This window comes from Centropristis striata, chromosome 21 (genome assembly GCF_030273125.1).
Source record: "Centropristis striata isolate RG_2023a ecotype Rhode Island chromosome 21, C.striata_1.0, whole genome shotgun sequence".
In the NCBI taxonomy this organism is placed as follows: Eukaryota; Metazoa; Chordata; class Actinopteri; order Perciformes; family Serranidae; genus Centropristis; species Centropristis striata.
In genome coordinates, this window is record NC_081537.1 from 21,320,737 (window position 1) to 21,346,338 (window position 25,602).

A 25,602-nucleotide genomic window follows, 5' to 3' on the forward strand; every position below is an offset into this window, starting at 1 on the left:
GAGGACGAGGCTTCACTGAGCCGTGAATTGAACAAAAAGGGCCAACAGTAACACTCTGGAGATGTGCCAAAAGCTCTGTGCTGGGGCGAAATATGTGTTTGTGCACATGTATGTGTATGTATGTATGAGTTATGGATACGTGTGTGAACAGAATAGTGAACAGCTGATTGGTTCGGTATAATCCACGTGCCATATATATGTGTGCATAGACACGGGCTGGTGAAAATCAGCAGCTGGCCTTGGTTTGAGTGTCTCTTAGGGATGAGAAAAATCAGTCAGCACACACACACACACACAAACACATGCCTGCCAAATCACTCACACACACATACAGCAGAAACATGCAGTAAATGCACAGTACAGTGCTGACATACATACAGTACACTGGCATTTTATGGACCTCCTCCATTTCCCATCCTGGACACACACACACACACACACACACACACACACACACAGACTCAGCAAGCGGGCCAGACTAGTGTGCTAAATAAAGACAGACAGTAGAACAGATTTTCACACCCAGCAGGGCCATTAGCAGCTCAGTTAGACCACCAGCAAACTTCCATCCTCATCAGCATCACAAACACATACATCCAGACACCTGCCACCATAAATGACACACACATACACACACACACACACACACACACACACACACACACACACACACACACACACACACACACACACACACACAGTATGTATGTATGTAAGTATGTTATAATAAAATGTACATCCAAACTGTCCAATCACACGTTAATAAAACATGTGTGATGAATGGAATGTACCTGCTCTGATAAACACCCCTTAGTAAGTTTTTTGATATTCAGGTGCAAAGAATATAAGCACCTGTTTGTGTGTACGTGTGGGGCCCCCAGGCTGCAGCTGAAATATGTATGCTGTGTCCAGGAGCAGAAGGCCCCTGAGGATAGAATAAGGAGGGAGTTTGCTTCTCATGGCTGCCACCGCAGCACCACAGCCTTCTGGGAACTGGATGGAAAGAAGCCCGTGTGTGCGCAGACTTATCTGTGAAAACTCAGCCCTGCATATCATGATATTGGCAACATTACAACTTCTTGACATAGTGGCACAAGCGTTTCCCATTAATTACCTTGACTGTGTCGGCCCGTCAGAGTCTCATGTGCTGCTAACGTCACATTTCAAACTGAAAGTATATTACGCTATACATAATACAAAGTTATTTTGCGTTGTGTCTCTGCTCAGCAGAGTGTCTGTCACCCGTCAGTCATTTGCAATTTTACATTTTACAATTTTACACTACATTTTAGATTTATGATTGTTTTTTATTTTGTTGTACGTTTTTTATAATTTATACAGACTAAAACAAATCATATTTTATATATTTTTTTCAGTATTTTGTAATATCGTCAAAAACATTGTTATCGCAAAAATAACCTGAAATATCGTGATATTCTTTTAGGGCCATATCGCCCACCTCTAGTGTCACCTGTAAAGCTGGCGAGCTCTCAGACACCAAGAGGTGGTATAGAAAAGCTATGAAAAAAAAAGGATGTTTCACTCACAATGGACCACAAGTGATTTAAATGGCGACATTACATCGACTCGTCTAGACACTATTCAGCCTGTAGTATCTTCAGTCCAGTGTGTTTTTGTTTACCATGAATAAATATCCAGAGAGGATCGTTGGTCCTTTATCATGCAAGTGGCATAAAAAAGTCATCTGGAGACCTTCACTGCAAAGCAAAGATGTTATGATTGAAACAAAACAGAAAAAAAATGTTGCATTCGAAGTATTTTTTTAATTTAAATAAACAAATTTTATTTCATATCTGTGTTATTATAGCCTATAGACTCTTTGTCTAACAAGGAGAATGGTTTTTGACCCTTTTAAGAGTATTTGCAGGGAAATAGGAGAAATGTCCCCAACTGTGGCTCTTGTTATTTTAGAAATGAATTCTCCAAGTTCTTCTCAATTATGAATTCCCACTCCAGGGCAGGCATTTGTACCTGGCACTGTTCTCATTAATGAGGGAGCTGATTTAATTGACTGTGTGCTGCAGACTGAGTTTGTGAGCGTCCGTCTGACACACTAACCTGCACGCACACATGCACACGCACACACACACACACACACACACACACACACACACATTCTCCAGCTTTGAGTCGACCTAGCCCGTGCCCCCCCCCGGGAGCATCCTCTGGCATGAGCTGTGCTGTATGCAAATGAGGGGGCCTCTATCACACAATAATTGCTTTGTATTGCACAGGAAGCACACAGTTTCCAGATAGTTGGGTTTGGTTTTGTGTTTGCATTCATTGGAAGTGCACAAGAAAACCTTGGTCATGGTCAGGAGTTGCAGTTTGTTACCTAAACCTTGATTGTCTATAGGTTACAGAATGTGCTGCATTAATTATGTGATAAAGACTGTAAGAATAATTCCCTTGAGACACAGTGACTCAATATTCAGAGAAGATAATTTCATTCTTGTTACGGTATTGCATTTTTACTAAATATAATGGCATTGTGGTTATAGTGAAGCTGTTAAAGTCTTGGGAAGTTTATATGTAGCCAGTGATGCAGCAGAGGTCACTCAGTCCATCTTCCCTCACTATTCCTCCTCTTTATTTAGTTGCAGTATACACAGTACTGTCCACATACACTAGCACTCAAAAGTTTGGGGTCACTTAGAAAATGTCTGCGTTTATTCTATACTGTTTTATTCATGATTGAGTTACGAAAAAATGAATCGAAAATACAGTTAAGACATTGACAAGTGCAGAAATAATCATTCTAACCTGTACAAATCTCCAACTTTACCTCTAGATTCATTCATTCATTCACCTTTATTCAACCAGGCAGGTCATTAAGAACAAATTCTTATTTACAATGGCGGCCGTAGATACTCAGCTAACCTGAGGAAGGATACTTTTATTGCTTCTCAAATTAGCACAGAACAGTTTTCTATAAACGTGGATTAACACAATGTACAGAGGACAATATATAATAGATATTTAATAAGACAATCAGCCAGTTCCAGCTTTAACAGTCATTTACCACATTAACAATGTCTACACTGTAGGTCTGTTGTTGTTTGTTTTTTTTAAATTGAGCTTTTCTTTAAAAAACAGGGACATTTCTAAGTGACCCCAAATTTTCAGCAGTAGTGTATAATGAGTATATAAAGATGCACATTAATTTTATTCTTGTGTAATGTTTAGAGTTTCCATCAATATTAGGCTTGGGCTTATCTTATGCTCATACCATAATAACGTCACATTTCAGAGGGATATTCAGTATATGACGGTATTTGTATTTGTATTTGTGGGTAAATAACATACCATCCCCCCAACCAGCTGTCTCCGCCACTGCTGTAGTTTCAGTGACACTTTCAAGCTGTTATTAAAGTAAATATCAAGTATTTAAAGTATATTAAGATACCTATGTCCATTATCAAACAGAAAAATACAACAAAACAACTTCTGAATCTTTCACCGATCTAAAATGATCTTAATTGCATTCTTAACTGACTATTTTTCTCTCCATTAATATATCAACTGTTGTATCAACTAGTAAATTAATAATAAAATAATAATAAAGCATTCATTTTCCTTTAAGAAATCAAATTGAGCATGCAAATTAGGTCAATTTTATTTTGACAAACTGTATGTCAGTGCATAATGCGTGAGAATAGCTGATCCACCCTAAAACAACATAGAATTGGTATTTTGTTGCACCACTGCCGTTTCACAGTGCAATCGTTGTATTTCGCTGTTGTAGTTGTGAACATCTGTACTCGAACATGTAAAGTATGAACCTTAAAAAATGAGCATAATGTTTCCCTTTTAACAGATGTTTCGGCACCATAAAAATATATAAAGACAACATACACATACTGTCACGTTATGAAGTTTTAGGTTGGCAAACAGTTGGCTATTAACATATCCAGCAGACACAGAGTAAACAACATTGGCATTCATTTATGGTTGTGTTTCTGGCCACCTGGCAAATGTGAGTCCACTATTTACTCTCCTTCTAGCTCTGCTTTGGTTTTTACACCTCTTGAGGGAAATATGTGGTTGTTTAGCAGCTAAACACGCTACTATGTTTACCAGTGAGTCACTGTAACTGTGTGGTGGTGGGTTTATCAATTTTTTTTGCTGAAAACAGCTGCCTGCTGTGGCTCCGAATGAGGTCAATGAGAGCGGCGAGGGTAAACCAAACCGTAAAGTTGTAAGTCATAAAGCCAGGAGCTGAAAGAGTCTAAAATGGTCCGTAGAGCTGAGACACTGCAGATATTATTATCATTTCATCCATTGTATATATAAAAAATAGTGACTAGTGCTGCTCAGTTGCATTAGTAGTAGTAGAAAATAATTAAGAGATAATATAAGATAAGATATGACTTTATTTATCCCACAGTGGGGAAATTTAGTTGTCACAGCAGCTCAAGATACAGACATACAGGTGCATCTCAATATATTAGAATATTATGGAAAAGTCCATTTCCAGTAGTTCAAGTCATATAGATGGACATACTTTTCAGAGGCCAACATTTCCATATTAAACATACTTTTTAGAATTGGTCTTTTGTATTATTACATTTTTTTTGAGACACTGAATTTTAGGTTTTCATTAAATGTAAGTAATAATCATTATAATTAAAAATAATAATAAATAAATAAAGATATGAAATGTTTCATTCTGTGTGTAATGGATCTATATAATGTGTTATTTCCACATTTTTAATTGCATTAATACACTTTCCTATGATATTCTAATTTATTGAGATGCACCCTAGATATGGAAAACAGAATAAAGAATATATATAATAAAAAAAAGACATAAACATACATTCTATAAACATTATATACATACATTTCTGCTATCTGGCATTTATTATTAATATATAATTTTTGTGTTTGTTTGTTTTCCTGAAAGTACTTTGCATTTTACAGATATTGCACATTGGAGAATATATATCTTAGCATGTGAAATAGGTTAAATAAGTTGACTAATGACATATGACTAAATATATTTAAATATATACAGAGATATACACAGTATAGTATAAGTGGTATAAAAAAATACAGAAGGCCTAATGTGGTCAGATTGAATGATGAAAAAATAATAGACAATAATTGTTAATCAAAATAATCATTAGTTGCCCCCCTGAGCTATCATGTCCGCAGAGTGTTTTCCTCGCGCTGCGTGTGCTGATTCCACAGTGAGATAACACTGATGAGCTCTAAAGGACTTCCTAATGAGAGCGACTCTAGCAGATACTCATCAGTGATCAATGTTGTCTTTGGCCTCACACCTACCTGTGGATGAACCAGTATCTGCGTACGGCTGATATGCATGCTTGCGTTTTGTTTGCATAGCCCGTTCTCTGTCTCGCCGCGCCGCTGTCTGCCCCTTCTCTCTCTCCCTCTTTTTTTCCTGCCTCCCCCCCCTCATTCTCTTTTATCTCCCCATCATAGATAAAAGCAAAGCGCACATCGCCAGGGAATAATTAGTCTCGGCCATCTCAAATCACTATTGCACATCTCAATCTCCTTGATTTTTGCAGCCTATCTTCTCCGTGCCAGACATAGAATTAACCCACACTGCTTTGGGAGACGCCCAAGCACTCCAACTCTGAAGGTACCTCAGAGTCTGTTTTACATTTTATCTCTATTCTGCATCTACTAAGCCCTCTGCGTGCCACGCTGCTCTCTCATATATCATTTTCCCTCGTTTTTCTTGTTTCACTTAACCTAAGTTTCCCTTCCTCTCCTGGTTGATTGTGTACTATTTCTCTGAGACTTCACTTCAGAGTGTGACTTTCTGATTAGCCGTGTCTGAGTTTTTTTGGGGGCTTTTATGCTTCTGCTGTGTGAAGGCTTTTTCTTCATGTTTGACTAGCTGAAGGGATCAGATTTGAACAGCACACAGTGCAAGGCAAGTGGCAAGGAGCACAGTTTCAAACTTGGAAATGTAAGGTATAATGTGAGTTGAATCTGACAGATCAATACTGCAGGTTATTGAGTCTCCTCTGTCTTTTCTGTTTGTTACACATATTTATTCATGGCAGCCTGCCTACGGGTTTGAACTGCACTCAGATTCTCAACAGTCACGAGTTTGCAAAGTATTGTTTATAAATATGCATAAAGAAGGTGCCGGAATGTGTGAATATTCATTATCGACTTATTTAGATATGTCATGCACTTTTGAACTGCAAACAACAACGAGATCATATACGTGCATATCTTCTCTTGATTTTCCTCATTATTTAGGTGAACCATGTTTTATATACTTGGATTACTGTTTTGTTCAGTCAAAAGACGTTCTACTTTATTGCTTTAAAGTCTGTCAACAAAACTGGAAATTACATATCCATATGCAATATCAGTACCCAGTTTATTAGCTACACCTTAACAAAACTTGATTTCATATAGTCCTGTAATAAAACAAACCCAGAAGAATGCGGCAGGTCACCAAGTGCATGTGAACAGTGTTGTTTATTACTAATCTAAACCACACTCATAATCATGACCATGTTAAATATAAGTACAAACTAAGATGCATTGGCACCTTCTGTGACACATCTGTCTGCCAATACACCAGATGTTTTAGCAATCAAAGAAGAGTCCAAGTAGTATTTTCTTTAAGAGCAACCATGCACCTTTGACTCTAGCAAGAGACGGTCTTCATGACCTAGGTCATAAAAAAACAACCACTCCTAAATACCGTCTCAGAGCTGGGTTATAGGTGCAGACAACTTGTTTCCATATTTGGCAGCCTGGGCCACACTCACAGGACGGTTATAAGAAGGCTCCAACAACTTTGGGATGTCCAAAAAGGAATCCAAACTGCTTGCCCCCTTTTTGGGAATCCAAGTTACAACTTACAGTCATGGAAAAAAATGATTAGACCACACTGTTTCTTCAATTTGTTGTTCATTTTAATACCTGGTACAACTAAAGGTACATTTGTTTGGACAAATATAATGATAACAACAAAAATAGCTCATAAGAGTTTAATTTAAGAGCTGGTATCTAGACATTGTCCATGGTTTCTTATTAATAACCAAAATCATTATCAAGAAAATCATGGAAAATGGCTAGATATCAGCTCTTGAATTAAATTCTAATGAGATATTGTTGTTGTTGTTGTTGTTGTTATCATTATATTTGTCCAAACAAATGTACCTTTAGTTGTACCAGGCATTAAAATGAACAGTAAACTGAAGAAAACAAGGGCAGTCTAATCATTTTCTCCATGACTGTATGACCCTGAGAATTAGGCAATAAAGACTTCTTTTGGTGATTTTTTCTCTGATGTTGGTGGACAACGAAGTGAGAGTCTCAAACACGGACGGCTGAATCTATCCTGTGTAAAGGACCAGATGCCGTAACAATCCCTGCGGATAAAGAGCTGGACAGGCAGCAGAGCGCCCCGGTCTGAACAGCCAAACTGGACTGAGAGGGAGCGGGCATCGCTTCCCGGCGCCCCTTCTGGCACACTTCACGTTTCGCCAAAATCGCCTTCTCTCATTTCATGTGCTCTGCTGCACCACATACACAGATTTAGCACCACGGCAGGTGTGATCCAATCACAAGATGGTCTCTAGCTCAAATTTATAATAGATTTCGAGGCTGTAATTTATGATTCTGTTGGACCGTGTTACATTATACTGACAGGTGTTGATTACCCGCCACAACAGCATTGGTTGCTATTGTTTTACCTTGTAAATATGTGTTTGTGTGTGTGTGTATGATAAAACATGGTCTTAAAGACACCTACAGTAGCAAGAACACAGAAGCAGTTTTGAATTGCCCATTTATTTCAATGAGGGTAGAATAATTGTTAAAACAGCAGCATAAACAAGAATTTTGTAGCCAATATTTTCAAATTAAAGCTCTTAGACGTGGAAACTAAGGATAGTTTACCATGATAAGATACTATACTCCTACAAACTCTCATCTTATCATATCCCTAGTGCTGTACTCCCAGTCAAGACATCTTGTCATCACATTAAACGTATATTTCCAAAAGCCTCAGCAGAATGAAAGTGAAAAGCCTGTAAATCATCCTCTGTCTCTCACTCTATTTTACTTTCATTCCCTATTTTCCCTCCCGTTCCTCCTCTTATCAGTCTACCTCTGGTGGATTTGTCGCGCCGAAATTGAAGAACTAAATATCAGCACTATAGATCATTTTGACAGTTTAATTCCAATGCCTGATTATCAGTCAATTTGATAATTATATTATCCAACCATCCAATTAATGTGTTCTATATTTACAATGATCATCAAGTGAGCTCTACATTTTAGCGTCATTTATCAAGGGTGAGATATTAGAGCCACAAGGGACCTTGACAGTTTGTGTGTGAGGCTTTCTTGATTGAGATATAAAAATCAGTGTGTGTGTGTGTGTGTGTTGCCATGTTCAGTCTGTGCATCACCCTGTGGAGAGCTTCTCGCCGGTCTTCCTCAATCCATTCCTTCACACTTCAACAGAGCGTGTTCGGGAAGACGCTGAAAGAGCGAAAGACAGAGCGAAACGGAGTGGAGGCGAACGAATGATGAAAGGATTTCATGCCTCCTCCTCGGTTTTACTCCTTTCCTGTCTGCTCCGTCTGGCTCGGAGGAAAGTGGTGCCCTGTGCCAATGAGTTACTGACACACAGAGCAGGAGAAGAAGGAGCAATCCTTCTTGACTTGATGCCTCTGCTTCCACTCTCCCCTGTTAGCCAGACATCGCTGACATTCGCAGAGCAAGTCAAGATCACCAAACACAAGCAACAGGAGCTTAGGTAGCTCCAAATGTGACACGTTCAGAACGGGTTTTCCATCTGGAGTGTGGCAGCTTGGCGTATACATGTCAGTGATAATCAAATACAAGAGAATTTGCTTTGTCTTAGGTGAGATCCCAGCATCTGACCATCTACAGTCTGTTACAGTCAGATACATGTAAGCATCAGCTGCAGTTGCCTTGTTGTTCAAATGTTTTTCAGTAGTTTGACAACTCGATTTTTGCTCTTCATCTGTGCCTACCTTATCAAGATGAAAGATAAGTTCACAAGAAAATAAATATGCTTCTCTCTCTCTTATCCTTAAAGCTCTCGTTTTTTTCCTGACATGCTTTAGTCTGTGTGGTTTTTTTTTGTTTTCTTTATGCCTGCGGGTTCATGAATGTGTGTGGGATTTAAGAGTAGGTGTTCTTTATTCACATCCTTTTGAGGTATTCTCTATTTGCAAGACGTCTCATTAAAAATAAATAAATAAAGAGACTTTAAATCAAAACTTTGTTCTGTTCACTCTGTTCTCCTCAGATGACGTGCCTCCCTACTTCAAGACGGAGCCGGTGAGGAGCCAGCTTCATCTGGAGCGCAACAGGCTGGTGCTGACCTGCATGGCTGAGGGAAGCTGGCCCCTGGAGTTCAAATGGATCCACAACAGCACAGAGCTGACCCGCTTCTCACTGGAGTACAGGTGAGGAAAACTGAATCACTTTGATCAAGAGGGAGGAAGAGTGAGAGAGAAAATTGAATGTAGTTGCCATGTTTGCACCAGTAGATTTTCACACAAAGCTAAAACGCTATACATAGTACGTCAACATTGCATTGCGTATCACCTGCTGAAATCCTAGCCATCTACGTTATAATATTTGCTACATTCTGGCTTTATCATGGCCAGAATTATGCTAGCTTCAAAGCCACCAGACTCCTTTGACAAAAACAGTAATTTTACTTCACAGAACACAGGAGTTGCTGCTTTACTCAATCTTTGGTATTTTAAAGAGTTTGTTCCAACAAGATCTCCAACCTCAACGACAGAATAAGCTGTTTGTCAATACCACCTATAACGACACATATAAGCGTTTGTCAAAATGACCCATATGAGTGTTTAGTAGCTTTAGCAATCTAAAAATAGCACAAACATCAAATAAATGGGATGGAAAATTGAATGCAGTTGTCATGTTTGCACCAGTAGATTGTCACACAAAGCTAAAACACTATACATAGAAGGTCAGCATTGCACTGCGTATCACCTGCTGAAATCCTAGCCAAACTACATTATAATATTTACTACATTCTGCTTTATCATAGCCAGAATGTACAGAAGAAATGACAACAGCAGCCAATGAGTCTTTAAAGAAGAACTTCTGTATTTTTAACACTATTTTCCCATGTTTTTGTCCAGTATTGAGCAAGAGCACTGCAGCAATTGGGGCTATTGTGCACCATTAGTATGCGCCCAGTGAAAGTGCTTATTTTTGCCATTGACTGTCGGACAACCTTGAAGAACAGTGCTGGAGAGAGGAGTGCCAGAAAGAGTTTTGTTCGAGTAAGCTAGTGTAATGGAAAATATATTTTAAATAAAAACAATGGTTTGGTTTTGGGCATTTTCAAATTGTGCTGACAAATAGTTGAGGAACCGTTTGAGCAGCTTCCATTGACTACCTTTGTTGGATACGGGCAGGCTAAAGTTGTAGTTAGTTGTCGTACAAATGGATCCAAACACCAACCAAAGAGAAGAAAACATTTTTACCTGGAGACAATATTAGTTTCAATAGTGGAGATCTGCTGCAGTCAGACGGGAGGTAATGTTGGGGCAGCCTGTGGCCTCGAGATTAGCGGTTAGGAATTGGGCTTGTAACCAGAGCATCGCCATCCAGGGACTGACAGGCCAAAGACTGAAGGGCCCTTGAGCAAGGGGTGCCCTTATGTGCAGTAATGTGCTGCCCACTGCTCCGGTGTGTTCACTGGTGTTTCAGAAAGGATCGGTTAAATGCAGAGGTTGAATTTCCCCATTGTGGGACTAATAAGGGAATCTTAATCTTATTGGGTGAAGTTATTGTGTTGCCCCAAGAGCAGTAAACAACAAGTAAATCAACTAATTCCTAACTGATTACTTAATATCTACATTGATTAATTACTCTAGAGGATTACATTCTAAACCATTCACTGGCTGCAGACCATTTTCAACAATTCTTTTCCCCATTAGACACCCAAAAAGAGGTGAAAATAGGAACCTGGTTAGAGCCCCTCTAACCTAAATGTGGCATGTATTAGATTTGAACTTGACTTTAGACATATCCTTTGAGATAAAGCTAACCCGGTGAGTCACATGGTGGTCACATCAAACCTCAACTAAACCAAATTTGTGTTTCCCACATTTTTGATAATGGATTAATTCGTTAAGTACCAGAGAAATGAGATGGTGGCTAAATCTATATCGGATGGGGAAAAGAATATGCAAAATTGGTCTTACTTTACATCATACATTTAAACAACAAGTTGTCATTTATTAAACTAGTAACAAAGATAAAAGAAGACATTTTGTCTGTTTGTAGATTGTGCAAAGGCAGAGTACCTGCATTTTTAGGTCTCTGTTTTTTTTTCTTCTTCCTAAAAAAGATGTCGATTTAAGGCTTGAATTTCCAAAAGCCTCTCTGTCCCTGTAGGGCAGTATAGTATTCTGCGTGTACATTTATTCAACACAGCCTGTTAGAGTTTCATCACAGAATACCCTGCTAAATCAAGAAATAGCTCTTGCTGTTTTGCTTTTTCTCTCTTACTCTTTTCTCTCCTTCCCCCTCGTGGCTCTGTGACCTCCATCACACTCTCTAGAGAGGCGGCTCAGCAGCGAGAGGCGTGAATAAGAGTAAGGCCAGGAGATAAACCGTCTTTAATGGTAACTTTAAGATCTGGAACGTGGCAAACATTGCTCTTATCTCAGAGAGCAATGTGTCTGCAGCAAGTGTGTGTGTACGTGTGTGTGCGTACAGCAGTGTAAATGAAGCACCAGAGGATTGAAAGAACGCTTGTTGACACACACTTTGCTGATCTTAGCTGAACTGATCACATGTGAGTGTGTATTTGAAAACAACATAGGGGGAGAAGGCAGAGGCAACATCAGCTCTATTGACGGAGCTCGGCCTTTCTCCTCACGCTCTCTGGAGACAGATAAGACCAGAGTGGGAACAGCGGGGTAGGAAGGGCACCAGTGACACATAGATCCTGGAACAATTGATCAGAATGGACTGTACTTGAGAATTACACTGTCTGTTGGAGCCTCAGGGCCCAGTTGACTCTGTTATTGGGTAAGTGATTGAGTGAAAGAATGGGTGATTAAACAAGTAGGCAGGCACCAATCTGTGCAGGATTCTGCATGTGTGAGTGGCTGTGTGTTTACTTTACAGGGTTTCTGCAGTCATGAAATTTCTGGAAAAGTTAGGAAATTATAAAAAATGGGGCCTGGAAATGGTTTGGAATGGTTTTGAACATACATTTCTTGGGCTGTTGTTTAAAATATTTTAATAAAAATCACAAATAATGTAAAATGTCAAGCAAAATACATTCCTTTTATTACTAATATGAAATTTAGTGCTGTGATGTGTTACCATTGCCAGTATTCACATTGGCGTATGCACTTTGCTGGTGTTGGGAATGTCCAATGAGCGAGTAGTTCGTAGTAAGTTAGTAGGAACTTGCAATTTGCTTATCTGCAAATGCCTGGAAAGTTTGCTGGATGTATGCTCTTTCCCAAAACGTCCAACTTTGGCAATATGGGGGCATCATTTATCTGTTTTATGGCTGCTGTAGCCAGGCCAGATACCATTAACAAGCATTGGTACAGCTGCAGCTCCACATCCAAAGATCTGCTATTGGCTGAAGTGATGGAGTCTCTGCTTTTAAGAGCTATGTTTCTCATCAGTGGAATAGCATCCTAATTTAGTTGTAGGGGAACTAAGTAATAGTAGTAGTAAAATAAGTAACTACTTTAAGTTGCCATCAGGAAACGATGAAACAATCTTTGATGAAACCCTAACATCCACATTTGGGATGGGTGGTATGTGCAGCAAGAGTCTTTTTTATTGCAACCAATGATTGCTTTATTGGTTAGCCTATAAAGGTCATCAATTACTGAAACTTTGGGTTGGTGAGGCTGATTTCCAGATTGTCAAATACCAAGGCTTTGAGTTGGTATTTCATTACGACTACCAGCCCAAAGCCTCAGTATCTGACGACCTTGGAATGAGACTCAACAACCAACTTTGTATCTCCAGAATGTCATAGTCCACATTTAAATAGAGTAAGAGAAATGGGGTAAACGTTATGGAAAGTCATGAAATAATTTGTGTATGTATTATGTACTGTTTTAAATGTCTATTGAATTGTTGCAATAACAGATAAGGAAATCTCAATTTCCCTCAAATTCCTTAAATCAAATCCAACACTCTTTCTGTGCTTCTGACATCCCATTGGTTTACATATCAGAATGATACATCACTGCACTGTGTGCCGCCACAGTATCCTGTTTCAATAGGTCATACATCAAATAAAGACAGTAAAGATAAGATGTGTGTCTGTGCGATTAACATAGAGTCTATTCATTCATTTCTGTGTGTTTTGACAGCTTTTTGCATGTGAAAGTGTGCGTGTCTGTTTTATGTGTGGGTATGCAGTCCTCCTCATTCCTCAAGTCGACCTTTCTCTGTGCCAGGAGAGTATTTGAGCAGAGCAGACCCCCATATTAATGAGGTTAGGGTAGAGGTCCCGAGTGCTGAGTGCTGGTTTAAATATTGACACCATGCGACTTGACCTTGTGTCCTCTGGCAACCGATCAATACTGCAAGGTGTGTGTGTGTGTGTGTGTGTGTGTGTGTGTGTGGCGGGGGGGTATTACTATTCAACGTGTAGGTGTGAGTGTGTGTGACAGAGAGAAACTGCTGGCAGAGGTAAGTGACTGGCACAGCTTTAGTGATCTGCTGTGGGGAGTGCCACATTTGGGAGAGAACAGGCTCAGCATTGACTGCTGTCACATAACAGCAGCATCACCTCCAAGAGCCAACCAGCCACACACACACACACACACACACACACACACACACATACACATACACACATATTCACAGCATTTGGCCAGCATCCTGCTTTCTTTGTTCCCAAATAATCATTTAAAAGATTTATCTCCAAATTAAAACTCGACTTAATTAAGATTGAAGATTACATCCAATACAATTAAGGATTTTTGAACCCATCAGCCAGTGAATTATCCCGCACACAATGCTTTAGCAGATCAATTTGTCTATAAATACACAGCACAGCACCGCCACGACGTCCTATCACATGACCAGAACCTCAGGGACGTTTACCTGGCATGCCACCAGTCTTTATGCCGCCAATTAACCTAGAAACTTAATTAAGTGAGTTAATTATTAATCAAACCTCAAGAGTCATTTTTGTTTGTCAATTGGTTCTTGGCTCAGTTAGTGGAGTGTGGCCTCTGTTCCCTGTAGGGAATAGTAAACCTTTCTCCAATTTTCATGTTCTAATGAAACAGACAGACTGAAAAAAGGTTTTAAAGGGAAGTTTTGTGGATACGATTTTTAAAAAGTGGCTTGTGAGGAATCCCTAGTCAGTGTTTTACCTAGAGAGGGTGGCATTCGGTCTGCCACCAGTATGAAGAAGCAGAGTAGCTGCAGGGAAGTTAAAGTACTGCTGTGGATGGTGGCAGCAGCAAAATTAATATCATTTCAGCACATTATGTTGCTGTTAGCTCACACTTTCCAATGGAGAACAGAGGGAGTTACACTCTCATCAAAGGCACCAGACTCCATTGACAAAAATACAAATTTTACTTCACAGAACATGGAAGTTGCTGCTTTACTTTAAATTTTTGTTATTTTAAAGGGTTTGTTCCAACAAAATCACAGACGTAAACGGCAGAATAGACCGCTTGTCAATTTCACCAATACCGACATATATAAGTGTTTGTCAAAATAACCCAAAAGAGTGTTTAGCAGCTTGCGGTACCGAGAGGAACATTGTAAAGATAGCACACATTTCATTATGCATGCACGGACAGTTCACGGTTGTAAAAACTGAAGTTTCGGTGAATTTAGGCTACAAAACCACTGACCTAGGTTTAGGGCAAAAAACCTCCTGGTTAGGCGTTATAAAAGCCAGTTTAAACAGTAAATAAATGTACGTAAATGCTGGAAGTGAAGTAGTTACGAGGGTGACGTAAGCAATGGAAGTTGGGTAAAAAAACTTTAGTTATGTAAAAAGTAGTTTCCTTTGTTTTCACATGGGACATTAACCCCATTCTTCTGGTGAAAGTCGGCCATTTGTTCGACCCATCCACCCGGAGTGTGACATCCGCCATTTGAACTGTGCATCACCATCAATCATTACTACGATGTCAGCAAGATTGCGGCGGAGAACTGTCTAAAACATAAAGATGAGTCATATTTTGCTGCCTATATTGTCGTTTTTTGAGGGGAGACTAGTCTCGTTTGTACTGTAGGTAAAACACTAACTTTGATAAGTACCTTATACAACCCCACTTCTAAAAAACCTGAACCACCCCTTCGTAGAACTCTGCAAACATACAATCTAATCAACAGTCAGTCATAGAAGAAAATGAAACAGCTCGACAGAGAAGACGTGACAGTCACAGCATCATGAGTTCCTGCTGATTGACTTTTCATCTCTATGTACTTTACCGTCCCCTTTTTGCTGTCAATTTTTGAGCAGGGAAAATTAGTTTTCCCGACAATACAGTCACAACTAAAACATCGCTTTCTTGGTCAACTCTGCTTTCACAATCAAGACTGGGAAGAAAGTATAAAAATGAGATTAATATTTTGACAGCTAGCATAATGGAGTGTCATTTCAATCTCTCCGGTAATGACTGCTCTGTGCAAGATGTGACAATGTGTTCAGAAAACGAACAAGTAGCACATTTCTATTGTGTATAAAACATGTTGTTTTTCAAGTGATAGACAGGTACTGTAGATAAATATATAGAATAAGCTGCACTAATGTATATCCTGAAAATACACACTCATCCTCCCACTCCTCTTTGTTCATCCAGTTCATTCCACTTGTACAACTAACTCAGAATACCATCTTTTTTTCTTTTTTTTAACAGATATAATTTCATGGTGGCTCTGAACAAATTAACACAAGTTCAATACAATATTATTCCATGTCTGGGGAAATAGATGACGAGCTCAGCTTGCTAACTAGATGGAGATGAAGGCAAAGCAGGGTGCAAGGTAGCCACCGATGACAAAATTTTAATGTGTGCAAAATGATATCTGCCCTTCTATTCCACACACCAACAAATATCACGATGATTTGATACGCATGATTGGGTTTCAAACCATTTAATTTAATGAATAAATGTTACAAACAGGATTGGGTATTGTTCTGTTCTGATTCTTCTTCTGAATGTTCACTGGTTACAACTCCAAATTATGCTTTTGTATATAGATATATATGTATATAACCTTAGCAGCATGTATATAATCTCAGCAAGAATCACAAGTTAAAAGGAGAGAGGGGGTTGTCTTCAAGAATGTCTTGATTTATTTGGCTGTGGTCTGTAATAACAATACAAAGTAACAATCAGTACATCATACATGATACAGAAAATAATGAGGTAACTAAGGTTACAAAGGACTGTATTCAGTACTCAAATATAACATATGGATCATATAAACCAATCACCTCACACCACGACTTAGCTTATTAGCTTTAGCAACACACTAGCATAAAATAATTTATGTAAAGAGACTGTATCCCAAATCGGTCACATCTGCAATGTCGCACTTTCTGATGTTTTCATGGTAATTTCGAATAAGATCGCCACCACCAGTGTAGGTATAATTGATTTATACATATATAACAATCTACGTGTCAAATTCCATTCAAGTACATGTCAAATTACAATACGGAAGTAACTGATAAGAGAAAGCAGAAAGAGCGCTCAGGCGAAACTCAGTTGACGATCTTAAAAGTACATCTTTATTTTTACTGTAGTGTATTTTATTGTAAAGGACAGAAGTATGGTCCGGGTGTATTTATAACAATTGTTGATAAGGGTGTTATTTATTTGGCTTACCCAGAAATATCCAATTTCCCCAGAAAAACTCAGCAGCCCCCATTGTTTTACAGCGATAGATCCAGGTATCCAATTTGGGATACAGTTAGCGCGCGGCTAATTAATCGGCGTTAGCGCCCTTTAGCCGACTCTGGTAAACCAGAGGCTAAGGTACACGGTTAAAACAATATACAGTTCGAAAGATAAGAAGTTAGACTTTAGTTTCACACCATTTAATTTATTGGAAGGATAACATGATAATTCATATTAGTAGTTCATGTGCAATTTGGATGGAATCTTAGCCGAACAGTGTCAGACTTGAGATACAGTTACGCTAGAGCTAAACAATCTACATTAACACAATATTAGCATCCAACTGGCATTTACACACAGCAGTAAACCAGGGAGGTGCAGGTGAATATTGGAAAAAGGCAAAGTCATGTCACAGCATGGCAATTCACATGGCAACTATGGTGCATTCAATAGCGTCATAACAGCTATGGTGCATTCGAGGGCATGGGACATATGAAAACTGAATGGAAATTAGTACAATAAAAGAGTTAACAACACTAACAGCATGGGCTTTCCAACAATAAGCATCTTTATTTTCAGATGGTTTGACTGCTATAAACAGCAATTTGTCATGAACAAATAAAGAGCAAAGCTTTCCAAAGAGCAAAGCGTCAGAACCACAAAAATTGGGTACTGTTAAAATTCCTTCCTTTTATATTTTTCTCTGTGCATTCTCCACAAATAACTTAAACACACAGACGAAACAGTTTGCTCGTTAGCAAGTTGCAACCGGTTGGATGTCTCATGGTGATGTGCTTATATTAGGAGGAGGGTTAAGGTGCATGTGTGAAAAATAAAATGGGATGTGGAACAAACAAAGCATCAAATAAGACCTTGAGATTCAAATTTGCCCTTTTTACTCACTTTCATTTTCCATCTTGCGTCCTCCCTTTATGTTGTTTTTCTCAGTTCGGCACCATTCAGCACGTCTCACAAATCAATGCACTGCTCTTACTGCTGCATCCACATCAAAAGTATTTTTTTCTGTTGTGGGTTTGTGACATATTAATATATATTAATGTCCTCCGCATTTGATCGTATTTCCGCCCTTCAATGAAAAGACCTTATGTTGTGAATGAAAGCTATACATCAAAATTAAATAAAGTAAATAGTGGAGCCACTTCTACAAATGAGATGACAGTATCCTTGAAAACCCCCTGCTGACATAGAGTCAGGTGCTATAATATTGCACAGTATGTGAGTAAACAGCCTTTCCAACAAAAAGAGAGCATGTATAGTTTAACTCAGGGGGTCAACTGATTAACTCTGTTTTGCAAATATGCGTGAGTGTTAACCATCAATAATATCCATATTATGATATCATGATTGCATAAACTATTGTCACATATGAACCAGAAATAGTATGTAGTAACACGAAAAACACTGAAGTTTTTTCGATGATCCTGGTGTCAGGTACAGGCCAGAACATGGAGGCAGCAGCATATATCAAAATAAGTGAAATATGACACAATAATATCTGGGGAGATATCAATTATTTTTCAAATATGAGAGAATTGGAGGTAAGATTTGGGCTGCCACGGCCAATGTTTTGGGACTTCTGGTGTAACCAGATCTTCAGATTGTGAATATCCAAGACTTCCTCTTCCCTGTGCCGCTTATTTTACACTCTGTTTAGCAACTTGAGAAGCAGAAATAGAGTTGGGAGATGACGTCTACAACTGTTGTTTCCCTGCATATGAATGCAGATACATTTTAAAAAAGCTCATAAAAAGCAAAATCACGATTTAGCTGCATTAAGCCAAAGCTCGCTCAACATGATTGGTCAGTACTACTACCAATTAACTACACTATAAAAAGAAAAAGAAGAAGAAGAGAACAGTCTAGCAGCAAAAGTTCCTAAAAACTTACCATCAAATTACAGTAAACAATTGTATGTTATTGAACAGACAATTTCTTTAAAAATACAGAAAATACATTAAATATCTGTATGTAATATATATGTGTGTGTGTGTGTGTGTTTTGTGTTTTTTTACCTTAATATGACGGTAAGTGTTCGTCAACTTTTGCCAGACTTTTTACAATTATTTCTAATTTAAAAAAAACATTTTGCATTTAGCGATATGGTTAATATTCAAAATAAAAGTATTTTTCTTTTTTTCTTTATGGCATTTGCACTCAATGTAGAAAATAAAAAACAAGAAAAACCCTGTAAAGTAATACAGTAAATTCCTGTAAAACAGCTCCTTTTTTACAGTGTACAAACTAAAACCTAAAGGCTCCTGGCATACTCTGCATTCATATGCAGATATCTTCTCGTAGAGATTAGTTCTGATGAGTCCTGTGATATTCTTGCAAAGGACTCAGAGCAGCAGTAACATCCAATCACAGGCAGGACCCTCGCCTGTATTTGAATCCCATCATGTCAGTGACTGGCAGCGCTCGGACAGAGCCAGCCAGGCAGCATCTCTCTGGATGACCTTAATGGATTCCCCTCTGTAACTAAAAACATCCATTTTCTATCTCCCTGGCATTCTCCTCCACAGCCCCCAGATACAATAGATTTTTTTTTCTTCTTTTACCTTCCTCTCTCCCCCCTCACACTTGCCTTCTCCTTGTTTTTTTGTGGCTGAGTGGAGTCTAAAAGTGGGAGCGAGGGAGAAAAAAATAGACATTCATTTTATTATGCTTGTTTACTGTTTTTTTGTCTTGATGAGTTTCAGTGTCATTGCACTGTTGGCAGGTGTGGCTGCTTTTATAATGTTCTAATCCACAGCCAGCATTATGTAACATTTCTAAGCACATGGACACCTAATTACATTAACAACGAGACTGAATGTGCAAGCGTTCACATTAAAGTGCCTTCATCTGATTCCAAAAAACATTTGATGACTTACTCTTCACCTGCATGTATTATGTGTGTGTAATGTGTCGTTATGTTTCCTCCACCTGATTGGATAATCATACTTATGACTGTGTTGATACAGTACGGTGTGATTTTGCATAATGTTGTGTCTACGGTTTGAAATGTTGTGATAGAAACATACTGGTGCCATTCCCAAACGTTTAGCACTGACCTACATTCGGAGCGGGCTGGCAGGGCTGCTGGTGTCTGCAGGCTTCTCTCTGATTTAAACAGACCCACACTATATTCCCAAAGTAAATGTGTGGCTGCTGGTATTGTGTCACGCAGTGATTGCGATGCAGCACATGTGTCACAGAGCGGACGGACGGAGAAGTGCTGCGGTGAAAAGTCTTCACACATGGCAGATAATGGGGATGGATCATTTTAAATTCATAACATGGTTTCAGAAATTAAATCATTCACACCCAAATCAGCTGATTTCATTAAGCATAACTAGTCACCCACTCAGCTGAGCAAATTAGCCACTTAAAAGTCTGGTTTCAAATATCAAACTGATGTTGCTGCTGTTAGCTGTTCTCTTTCTGAAGGTTTGTGATGCTGGTGCAGCTGGGATTGCACAACAGTCCTTTTCCAGGGTATATGCAGGGTTTTAAACGGTAGTAAATTAAATAAGCCAAAAATAAGGGCATTAAAAAGTATTAAAAAGTAATATATATGTTATCTGACAAGGTATTAAAATTTCGAGCTTCGAGTGTAGTAGTGGAGAAGTGGTGTGTGGTCTCCCTACACATAACAATAAAATAACATGTTGTCTTGGGTTAAGGTTAAATAGCAAATAATTGTGTATAGGTCAGTGCTTCTTTTGAGTACAGTTACTTTATAATAAGTTACCCCCAACACTGAAGTTAAATAGGTTGCCGCTACAGTTGCAGATCAATGTAGTGTTGCTATGATTCAAAATCAATTAATTAAAATTATCAGACCACCTTTTTCTTCAATCTCTTGTTCATTATAATGCCTGGTACAACTAAAGGTACATTTGTTTGGACAAATATAATGATAACAACATCAATAGCTGATAACAGTTTAATTTAAGAGCTGATATGTAGCCATTTCCATGGTTTTCTTGATAATGATTTTGGTTATTAAGAAAACCATGGGAAATGGCTAGGGCGGTCTAATATTTTTTTCCATGACTGTTTTTCAGTGTATGTGTTTGAGAAAAAGACATTTTTCTTCTGTAAATCCTTTTTTTCTAGACTAAATATACCAAACTCTCAATGCATCTGTGTCAAATGTTGACACAACAAAAGCAGCCGTACAACAAGTACTCAAAGCTGGCAAATACTTTCTGATTTAGATCAGGAAATACCAAACAATAAACAACTAAGAATGTATAACTTAACAACTTGACACATATCGGTATGTGCTAAATAATTCTGGTTCGACACCCAGCTCTGCCAGTTTTAGCACCTAAACACTTTGTGACTTTCAAAGTTATCAGATTGCTGCAATGATCCTTTTGCATCACTGTCTGACGTATAATTGGGTATCTTGAAGTTGTTGTGGTTTTCACATCAGACGAGTGCTCCGTGACAGCACATTAATGCACTATAAAGAATCTCCAAAAGTCTGTCTGGTTTCCAATCTACGTTTAGTCAACATGTGAGCAGCGATAAGAGAAATTAAACACGACCAAGCGCGAGACACAAGTTCCGTCTTCCAAAAATGGATGGTAACAAGAAGCTATCGATTGAAGTAGTTTGTGTAGTGATAAAAAAGGTGCTGGTGCAAAAGTTCCACTGAATTTTCCTCCATTCTTTGGCTGCAAGCACATCAAGGAACCTTTTCCCATAGCCATGTTTGCTTTTGCATGTGTTCCGACTTCTCCCCTTGGTATTTCCCCTGCTACTCTCATTGGCTCCTCTGCCTTCATTACTGGTTAAATCAGTTTTCACACTACAGGATTTGGACTCTCTGACAGGTCCAGATTTTTAACTGCTGGGTATCTCTCGCCATCTGCGCTGCATCGGCACATCTCTTAGATCAAGTCTTTGAAAATGCACACATATAGCGATCATTGCTCGTGAGATTAAGGGCTCATTTGCGTTTGATCTAGGACTTTTTTTGGTGATCTCATCAAATGGCAAATCAGGCCTATGATTGTGTTGTCTAATTGTGTTATCTTGCTATAAGTAAGTGCAGCAAACACCATCCACTACCACAGACAATTATCCAACTAGATGCATGTACTCATCACATATTTCTCATGTGTCCCTATGCTTCAATCAGCTAGTATAAGTCATAAGTGTCACATGCAACAGCGAGCCGGTGTTGTCCACCAGAGACGCCTCACTGCTTTAAGGATTGCATACAGCATCGTCTGTGCAGCTCAGGGGAAATGGGCTTTGGTAGGGATCAAGGCTGGCGGATTCAACTGGGAACAAAATGATAAAGCAGACAAATGAATGTATAAAAAGCAGTGACAAACTGCAGTTGACATTAGTTTGTGTAAATTGCCTCCATCAGACAGTTGTCCATCTGTTTTATCCTTTGAAAAGACAGAACATATGGATTCTGTCCCTCTGGACCTGTAGACGATTTACCCACTATTGATTTCCCGTAGCTTAAGCCAGAAGTTCCTATTACCTGTCATGTGCTGTATGTGATGGGATGTTGCTATCTGTTAGGAAGAGAGAAGAAGATCTCCCATCCTATAGAATTTAGCAGATAATCTCAAAACATAATTCAGTGCACTTTCGAAGGACAAAAACATAGAGTACGTTATTGATTTGCTGCCACCTGAGACATCTCCTACAGTGATGAACTGGAAATATGTGTATGTTCCAATGTGTTTCTCACCTTTTGTTTTCTGTGATAGATATTTAAAATGATGATTTGCACAGCACAAAGATATAATCATCCTATCTCGATGGCACACATCAATCCGTCATGATCCCCAAAATAAATATGTAATTAGGCTGTCAAAAGTAATAATTTGCCGCTGCTATTGCTCTTGTTTACACGGTGCCGAACGTACAAACTGTCAAAGTCTTACAAGTCTGCCACAGTGGCGTAAGTGGACTCATTAAGCAAAGTGAAGTGATATCAAAGTGTTACGAGAGGGCGATGACCTTTTCATAAACTTCAAACAATGAAGAGAGTAAAAAACACATATCAATACAAGTGCTGCACTGTGCTTTGTGTCTGCTTTTATTGTGGGTTGTAAGATAATTGGTGCATGTCATGGTGTGCTGCAGAAAAAAACACCCTTTTAGATCAGGTTTAAAATGATTTGCTGTGTTAAGCAGAGAAATTACATAAACCCTAATGACAGGAAACATTTTTCAAATGATGGCAAATGCATTGATGCTCAGGACAAAAAAGTGTCATTACCGCCTCATCCCAGATTTAGGATGCTTTATGATGTTTCCTGATTTACTGCCATGCTGTTATGGTATAATTACAATGTGTTTGAGGGTTTATTATCTTACTGTATAGCTAGCAATTTGAATGTTATTGGAGCTAACCTTGGTCACAGTGCTGCAGCCATCTTCAGTTAAGGATTATAGTTTTTTTTTTCCCAATCATCCCATCATGTTTCCATCCTTTCTTTCTCTATCCACACACTCCTTCTCCAACCCACTTCCCCCAGTACCCCCTCTTTCTCGTGTCCCTCTATCCGTCTCCCTGCCACTCCTCCATCTAATCATTTCTCCTGAGTGGGGCTAATTAAAGGGGATCTGACGGAGTGCGCTGACCACAGGAACATCAATCAATCTCTGTCCAACACGGCGAGCCCCCCGCTGACTCCCCCAACCTGCTGCCAACACGCACAACTCCGCAAAGGTTAATTGTATTCATTATATAAGGGACAGAGCGAAAGAGGGAGGCAGAACGAGAGAGAATACCGTCTAAAGTCACCCTGAAGGCTCCCGGCACCGGGGTGAATTCTCGGAAGGCTCAGCGAGGTTAAACTTGGAGCATTGACACCACCTGTCAGCTATCTCTGCGAATGTCTGCTTCTTCTCCACCTCATTTTAACTTTTTTTTGCCACTTTCTTCTCTTCAATAGTATTCCATCATCTTTACACCTCATCTTCCTTCCATCTATGCATGGCACATATGCGTAATTGTATTAATTTAGCTGATGGAACGTGTGAAAGAAGTCACACATCGTTAACAGAGCCTCCTGATTAGTTGATTAAGCCTTAACAGACTTTGGGCAAAAACTCATTTAGTCATTCGGGTCCAAGTGACGTTGCCGCTAATGAGATTTGATACCACTTCATTTTTTGTTATAGATATTAACAGCCTTCCAACACACCCAACCATTTGTTATTCCGCCACTACTTCCATTTGGTAGCAGCCTCTTCCAAAGAACAAAGGCTGCTTTCTAGAAATGATCAAGTTATCAAAAATGACATGGGAGAAAGTTTTCTTTGTGCTGCAGTTAATAATCTTCATTTCACCAAATTAATTTAAATGTATTCACTGAGCCCGATATCATCTTAATGTTGCAAGATTTCAGTTTGAGTAAGGGGATTGTTTTGTGTTTGACTAAACAATTAGTAAAAGATTGACATATCCATTTTCCAAAGACACAGAAGCTGTGTTTGCTGGAAGTCTTAAAGGAACAGTTCCCCAAAAAATGTGCAATCTATGGCGCCTAGAGGTTAGGAATTGGGCTTGTAACTAGAGGGTCGCCAGTTCAAATCCCAGGACGGACAGGTTAAGGACTGAATTCCCCTTGAGCAAGGCATCTAATCTCGTACCCAGGCGCTCATAAATGTGCTTCCCACTGGTCCTAAGCATGGTGTGTTCAATGGTGTGTCAAACGGGAAAAAAGATAGGTTAAATGCAGAAGTTGAATTTCTCCAATGTGGAACTAATAAGAGAATCTTAATCCTAAATCATATTTCTCCCCCTTACTTGTAGTGCAATCATTAGTCATTAACAATCATTAGATTGTTTCAGTGTAAGTTTTGGACATATGGGCCATAGAGATTTATGCTTTCTTTTGAATATTTACATTTACATTTAGTCATTTAGCAGACGCTTTTATCCAAAGCGACTTACAGAAAAGGGAAACAATCAAGGTATAGTGCAATAAGAGCCATTAGTGCAGCAATAAGTGCTAGTGACGATTCTCTAAGGAGTAGAACTGTCGTGTGCTGCTAGGAGAGAAGGTACTCTCTGAAAAGATGGGTCTTCAGGATTTTTTTAAAGTTAAAGAAGGACGCCCCTGCTCTGGTAGGAACTGGTAGTGCGTTCCACCAACAGGGAACAACAAACGCAAAGAGTTTGGATTGCCTTGGACGAACAGGTGGCAGAGCCAGGCGCCGTTCATTGGAAGAGCGCAACGGTCATGAGGTAGCATATGTCTGAATCAGGGTGTTCAAGTAGGTGGGTGCAGTACCGGAGACAGCTTTGTAGGCCAGCATCAGAGATTTGAATTTGATGCGGGCTACAACAGGTAGCCAGTGAAGCTCGATGAGCAGCGGTGTGACATGTGACATGAATATAATGGAGCTAGAAGGCACTTGGTTTGTGGTAGCCTGACTCACTGGATGTAGACTTTTGGGATAAGCCTGCCATTGGCTGCCCATTCCAGACAGCATTCTTCTCCCATTCCATTATATCTATTTTGCAGGGGCGCTATGCTGCATCCTGGGTTTAGCAACACCCAAGAGGACTGTGATTGGTTTAAAGAAAAACAAATTATTCCAGAATGATAATGGATGTAGCCAGACCTTGTGGAGATACCACAATGTGGTACTCAAATGGCCAAAAACTCAACATGACCAAGTTACTTGAGATGATCCATAGACCTTGCTT

At 39.2% G+C, this 25,602-nt stretch overlaps 1 protein-coding gene across 1 annotated transcript in view; it reads left to right on the forward strand.

The window, feature by feature from the left end:
* sdk2b (sidekick cell adhesion molecule 2b) overlaps positions 1–25,602 on the forward strand; it is a 327,715-nt gene that overhangs the window by 213,245 nt on the left and 88,868 nt on the right. The window contains exon 2 of the mRNA XM_059324690.1: positions 9,305–9,464. Within this exon, the coding sequence (XP_059180673.1) occupies positions 9,305–9,464 (160 nt within the window). The remainder of the gene's footprint in view (positions 1–9,304; positions 9,465–25,602) is intronic.